Below are 7161 nucleotides of genomic sequence, written 5' to 3' on the forward strand. Positions count from 1 at the left end.
CTGGCGCCGCGCATGCGCGGGACTGGGCCTCGCCGTGCGCGGGAAAGAAGTAGAGCGCGCTCAGGCGTGTGGGGTGGCCGTGGCCGCAGGCTTCGCTTCGTCCCGCGCGGCGGTCTGGGTCTGGGCGTTCCTCACATTTCGGTGGCCGCGGTAGGGTTAGTGTGGGTCTAGTTGCCAGAAGCCATTCCACAAGCTCGGGCCTCAGGCCTCCTGGCCCTTCAGTTCCAGACCCTCCCGGAGGGCCTCTGAGAGGGACCAGATTATCTTTCATTTTCTCCAGAATATTTCACGCATATAACATAACCTAGGTGTCCCCCACCCGCTCCAGGCAGACCTTCCCAGTGCCTGAAAAGGACAGAGGTTTCTCAACAACTTCTCTGGCCCAGGTCAGTTTGGGCTGGTCAGTCCCTGAGGGTGGAATTGCCCTGTGGTCGCTCCCGTCCCCTCAAGGCCCAACGCCCCCCCTCCCCAAAGGCCCCACGTCCAGCCCTTGAAGCGCCCCCGAAGGCCCCTCTGAAGTCACCTGGTGACTCTGAAGGACTCCCAGGGTCCCCCCAAAGCCCTCGCGTGTCTCTAGATTCTTAATACAGCCCTTTAAATACAGATCCTCATGTTGTGACCCAACCATAAAATCATTTTCGTTGCTACTTCATAACTGTAATGTTGCTACTGTTATGAAGCGTAATGTAAATATCTGATATGCAGGATGGTCTTAGGCGACCCCTGTGAAAGGGTCGTTGGACCGCCAAAGGGGTCCCGACCCACAGGTTGAGAACCGCTCCTCTAGAAGGTTCCGGAGACCCCCAGCCCGGAGGGAGGAGTGGCGCACAGGCTGTCCGAGACTTCCCACCGCCCCCTCCGGGTCCCTCTGGGCGCGCCTGACCCTGGGCAGCCGGGCAGCTCCCTCCTCAGGAGGTTTGAGCTCCTCCCAGCCAGGCCTGGCCCGGGGCTGCTGCGACTCCCACCTGCGTCCTCTGGGGCCCAACTGACCCCTCAGGGCGGCCCGCGGGCCAAGGTGGGAGACGGGGTGGCTTCTCCCCTCAGCCCACGGCCCTGGGTCTGCATGGGGGGCAGGGACTGCTTGTAACGATGGAATTTTGCTCATTTTCAGGTTTCTCAGGGAGGGATAACATGAGTAAGCGGAAGAAGCTGCGGACCTCAGGTAGCTGGATATTCAAGTTGATCTCTTTATGGCCGTTTCTGCGCTTCGTAGGAATTTGGGCTTATTAATTGTGGAAATGCTGAAGTGACCACACCAAGCTCCTTTAAAAAAAATAATTTAATACCTGCTGGTAAAAAAAAGTATAAATGATGGAAGAATGCCTCCCGTAGAAAGTGAAAGCTTTGTGGGCTTCCTCCAGCCTCTGGCGGGTTCTACAGCCGGGAGAGGGGGCAGGGCCCCGGGTTTGTGGCAGGGGTGCAACCCCCATGCAAGCCCACACCAGAGACTGGTCCTGAATGGAGCGTGCCGTGTTGCAAGGCCCTCTGGTGTGTGGCTACGTGCTTCGCAGTCAGACCAAAAACCTGCGTCCTGCCCCACTCTGCTGCTCCGTGGGGCAGGTGACGTGCTGCATGCCTCACTTTCCCCCTTCTGCAAACGGGGTCATAGAGCGCCTCTCCTTTTCTTTAGAACAGTGATTCTCTGCCTGGTGGGGGGAGGCATTTGCCCTGCAGAGGAAGTTGGCGATGTCTAGAGACATTTTGGGTTTTCACAGTTGGTGTGTGTGGGAGGGGTGGTCCTGGCATTTAGTGGGTCTAGGCCAGGATGCTGCTCAAAGTCATAGGATGTGCAGGACAGCCCTCACGACACAGAGTGATCCAACCTCAGATGTCAGTGGTGCTAAGGTAGAGAACCCTGCCCGAGAGCTCAGATGTGGATTAGTATAATATTTGTTGTTTTGTTTTGTTATTCTTACAAAATATCCTTAGGATATTTTTTTCCATTGATTTTTAGAGAGCAGAGGGAGGGGGGAGAAACACTGATGTGAGAGGGGCACATTGCTTGGTTGCCTCCCACACCTGCCCCTGACTGGGCTGGGGATCAAACCTGGATAGAGCCAAGTACTGTCCTTGACGGGAATTGAACCTACCACCCTTCAGTGCCAGGGCCGATGCTGTATCCACCGAGCCACACCGGCCAGGGCTGGATTACTGTTTGTCATGGACCAAGAAGAGACCCTAGATAGTACGCAAATATATGCTACTATTATGATTGTCCTTTCAGACTTTATTCCCTTATGTTAACATCCAGCAAAACCACAGGCCAAGGATCAATCATATAGTACAGCATTTAAAAAACAAACAAACAAAAATAAAAATAGGAAATGTCCTGGCCAGGTAACTCAGTTGATAGGAGTGTTGTCCCCTATACCAAAAAGTTTAGGGTTCAAATCCTGGTTGTGGTTTAATCCCCAGATCAAACTGGGCTGGTACAAGATGCAACCAATGTTTCTCTCTCTCTCTTTCTCTCTCCCCCTCCCCCTTCCTCTCTCTCTCTAAAAATCAAAAACATATATCCTTAGGTAAGGATGTAAAAAACAACAACAAACAGGCCCTAGCCGGTTTTGCTCAGTGGATAGAGCATCAGCCTGCAGACTGAAGGGTCCCCGGTTCGATTCCAGTCAAGGACACATGCCCAGGTTGTGGGCTCAATCCCCACTGTGGAGCATGCAGAAGGCAGCTAATCAATGATTCTCTCTCATCATTGATGTTTCTGTCTCCCTCTCCCTTCCTCTCTGAAGTCAATAAAAATTTAAAACATTAAAAAAGCAAAAACAAAAACAGGAAATGAACCTGAGTACACTACTTCTTCCAAGCTTTTCCTTCACATACAAAAATACAGTGTTTTTATTGGGAAACTAGAGGCCCAGTGCACGGATTCATACACATTGAAAGGAAATTAGTTAGAAGAAATATTTTAGAGGCTGGAGAGGGACCACAGGAGGGCTCCAGGGCATGTCCAGCCCATCTTGCCCAGTCCTGATCAACTGGACCCCAGCAGCAAGCTAACCTACCTATTGGAGTGTCTGCCCCTGGTGGTCAGTGCATGTCATAGTGACTGGTAGAACAGTCAAATGGTCAGACACTTAAAATATTAGGCTTTTATATATATAAATAGTGTCATCGCACATTGATATGCAACCTTTTTAAAAATATATATTTTATTGATTTTTTTAACAGAGAGGAAGGGAGAGGAATAGAGAGTTAGAAACATTGATGAGAGAGAAACATTGATCAGCTGCCTCCTGCACGCCCCCAACTGGGGATGTGCCCGCAACCAAGGTACATGCCCTTGACCGGAATCGAACCTGGGACCCTTCAGTCCACAGGCCGATGCTCTATCCACTGAGCCAAACCGGTTAGGGCCAACCTTTGTTTTTTACTTCATGGTATATTGGGACCATCTTCACTTGTCCATATACATATAAAATTTCCTCATTAGAAAAGAAACACAAGTATTACATAGCATAGTTTGATTTCCCTGTCTATTGTCTAAGGTAACTCAAATTTCTTAAAAGTTTAGCAATAACTTCTTTACTTAGTGCTTAATGAAGTTAGGGAGTAGCATTCATTTTTTTCCCCCCTCAAAATGTGGGACCGAAAATAAATTATCAACAGATTGAAATATTTTGTGTAGAGATGAGCAATAGGCTGCTTGGGACATGAGAATTTCTCTGACCTCAGCGGGGGAAGCTGGGGGCAGCCAAGCCCACCCACAGCAAGTCATCTGGGGCCTCTCTTGGCTGTGGACCCCCAGCTCAATGAACCCCGGGGCTGGCCCAGCTGTTTCTGTGTGCCTTGGATGGGGTGGGGAGAGAGGAAGACAGTTCTGGCAGCTGGTGAAAGAAGCCCTTTCCCTTCCAACATCTTTTTGGCCTTTGGTGTTGAAAACAAGGTTCTGCCTTAGTTTTTTCGTACATTAGTCCTGTGGGAACAGATCACAGGAAGGAAATGAGAGGCTCTTCACTTCTGTTGATATTTTTGCTTCTTATTTGCTATAAATGTCCATTAGATTAGCAAAGAAAGCTAGTGTTTGGGCATCTTTAAAAAAAACCAAATAAATGAAGCTGCTGTATTTTGTGTTTTCTGGCAGACCACAAGGTAGGAATATGTTTGTGTAAGAAACTCATTGGAGCGTTGCTCTGGGTGCAGCATTGGGGTGGGCACTGAGAAGAGGCAGATCAAGCATGAGATCAAAAGGTACAGCAGACTTAGTGCCTCCCCTCCACACCTTCAAGGTCAAGTCAAGAAAAAAAAGAAAAATGCTTCTCATTTTTCTTTGAGAGAGCTAATCAAATACGTAGCAGTGGGTTATAGTTCTGAATGGGCACACACGAACCATAACAGAATTAGAAGAAATTATAGGAAAGTTGCTGTGGTCTAGTGGAGTGCACACAGTTGAATGAATGCTGAGGTGGACCCTAGCAATTGGCATTGGGAGAAAGGGGGGCCTGATTCAATGGGTTAATGTCAGTGGGTGTAAGGAGCTGAGGTTGGAAAGGGTCTACGTGACTGAACTCCAGGAAGATCAGGCCTATGTCTGGTTTGTCCTTTTGTCTTCACTGCCTGGTCAAAAGCACGGTACATAGTAGGCACTCAATAAATGCCGAAGTACACTTAGGTGTGCAGACTTTGGAGTCGGATGCCTGGATCCCGTTCTGGATTCCTGGGCCTTCTGTACCTATGCTTTCTCATGTGTAAAATGGGCATAACAACAGGAACCTACCTTGAAGTTTTATCATAACATACCCAAGTTCTTAGGACAGTGTCTGGCCTGGAGCTCACCAGAGTCAAACCTTATTATTTGTTCATTAAATAAATGATTCAGTTGAGCCCAGATTTGGGGACATTTCACAAACCAGCAACAATTGGCGGTTCATGTGTAAGGGAGTTTCCTTTATCCAACAAAGAGATGTTAATAAATACCTCTAGGCCCTAACCGGTTTAGCTCAGTGGATAGAGCATTGGCCCGTGGACTGAAGGATCCCAGTTTCGATTCCAGTCAAGGGCATGTACCTTGGTTGTGGGCTCAATCCCCAGTAGGGGGCATGCAGGAGGCAGCTAATCGATGTTTCTGTCTCATCAATGTTTCTCTCTATCCCTCTCCCTTCCTCTCTGTGAAAATTAATAAAATCTATATATTTTTAAAAGTGCCTTTAGGCTCTAAATTGCTCTCAGTGACGGAGAAGGTATTGCAGAGATACAAGGAAATAAGTGGCAGCTGAGACATCAGTTCCTTAGTACTTAATCACTCTGGGTCCAAGTTTTCCCAGGGTGGATATTTTCAGGCATCACAGAAAACTAGAGTGGTACACCATTTATTTATTTATTTTTAATATATTTTATTGATTTTTTACAGAGAGGAAGGGAGAGAGATAGAGAGTCAGAAACATCGATGAGAGAGAAACATCGAGCAGCCGCCTCCTGCACATCCCCCACCGGGGATGTGCCCGCAACCCAGGTACATGCCCTGGACCGGAATCGAACCTGGGACCTTTTAGTCCGCAGGCCGACGCTCTATCCACTGAGCCAAACCGGTTTTGGCAAGTGGTACACCATTTAGTTGTATCTGCGTTTCCTGGGAAGTGATGTGTATTTTCTACATGTTTATTCAATCATCTACCAAGTATTTATTGTTCACTGATGGTGAACTAGATGCTCTTCTGGGCACTTGAGACTCAGCAGAGAGTGAGATAAACAAGGCCACTCCTTGCATGGAGCAAGTTGTAGTGGGCAAGACAGAAAGGACCCAGTACATTGATTCTTGCAGAAGAGCTTTGATTTCAACAAAAACAGCATGGGCCTGACAGGGATGCTCTATAGAAAAGTTAGGGAATGGCCCCTCTGCAGGGTTGTTTGAGCTGAGACCAAAGGAGCCACCACACACCTCTCACCACCTCCCCAGAAAAGCAGTCAGCTGGGTTTTGTCTTCTGTGGTTTAGAGCCAAATCAGGCCAACTCAGGATTCAGCCTCAATCATGACCAGTCCACAGGTAAAAAGCTTTGGAGTCCCGTAGCCACATAAGCTCCCAGGCCCCACCTGGATAAGGTTCCGTCCCGTCTCTCGCTTTCCAGGCAGGTGTCAGAGCAGTGGTTTCCTGCCCTTGGAACAAGCCTGCTCACACTGCCGCAGTGGCCTCGCCAGGTTTGGTTGTCAGCCACGGAAGTGCATGCTCCTGGCATCCTCTACCCCATTGTCTTCCTTTTCTCTAAACCAGGAGAAGGAATTTGTCCACCAAAACCCACAAAGCACCCAAGGCTCGGAGACCCTGACGGGGATCCTCAGAGTTTCCAGTTTGGCCCTTTGGGTCACCCTGAAGAGTCAAACGGCAGTTCAGGACCTGTTCCCTCTACAGAGCGGAGTGGGGAGGAATCAGGACAGGAGGCCTCCAGGTAGGTGGCTCAGAACAGACTCTTACTATCAGAATCTAGATTTACTCTGTCTCTGGAACCTCTGCTGGCACAATTCAGGCCCATTAGCATATCTTCATGCTTCTTCCTGTTCCACTTCCAAAGTTGAAATCATATGAAATTTTGGTTCCAGATTTGGGTCTTTTTTTTAAAAAGTATACATGTATATCTCCACAATTATTATAATACTAAAGGCCCGGTGCACGAGATTTTGTGCACTGTGGGGTTCCCTCAGCCCAGTCTGAGCCCTCTTGCAATCCGGGACCCCTCGCTCCTTATTTGTGCACTGAGGGGTTCCCTCAGCCCAGTCTGAGCCCTCTCTCCTTACCACCCGCCTGCAGTGGAGGCAGAAGAGGCTCCCACCACCACCGCTGCTGCATTTGCCAGCTGTGAGCTGCTGCATTCACCAGCTGTGAGCCCAGTTTCTGGCTGAGCAGCACTCCCCCAGGCACTGACCACCAGGGGGAAGCTCCTGCGTTGAGCATCTGCCCCCTGGTGGTCAGTGCACATCATAGTGACTGGTCATTCCACTGTTCTGTCGATTTGCATATTAAGGTTTTATTATATAGGATAAACATAGTCTCACCAATGTTTTTTAAAATATTTTATTTTTTAGCCCTGGCCCGGTGGCTCAGTTGATTGGAGCATCGTCCCATATGCCAACAAAGGTTGATTTCAGAGAGAAAAGGAGAGGGAGAGGGAGATAGAAACATCAATGATGAGAGAGAATCATTGATTGGCTGCCTCCTG

At 48.9% G+C, this 7161-nt stretch overlaps 1 protein-coding gene across 1 annotated transcript in view; it reads left to right on the forward strand.

Annotated features, from left to right (window-relative positions):
* The first annotated feature begins 6 nt into the window (after positions 1-6).
* The window catches only part of LOC102767859 (chromosome unknown open reading frame, human C19orf57), a 20664-nt gene continuing 13509 nt past the window's right edge, over positions 7-7161 (forward strand). The window contains 3 exon segments of the mRNA XM_006761391.2: positions 7-386; positions 1112-1162; positions 6219-6393. Of these exon segments, the coding sequence (XP_006761454.1) occupies positions 1132-1162; positions 6219-6393 (206 nt within the window). The 5' untranslated portion in view covers positions 7-386; positions 1112-1131.

Source organism: Myotis davidii, unplaced genomic scaffold (assembly GCF_000327345.1).
Source record: "Myotis davidii unplaced genomic scaffold, ASM32734v1 scaffold1238, whole genome shotgun sequence".
Lineage (NCBI taxonomy): Eukaryota > Metazoa > Chordata > Mammalia > Chiroptera > Vespertilionidae > Myotis > Myotis davidii.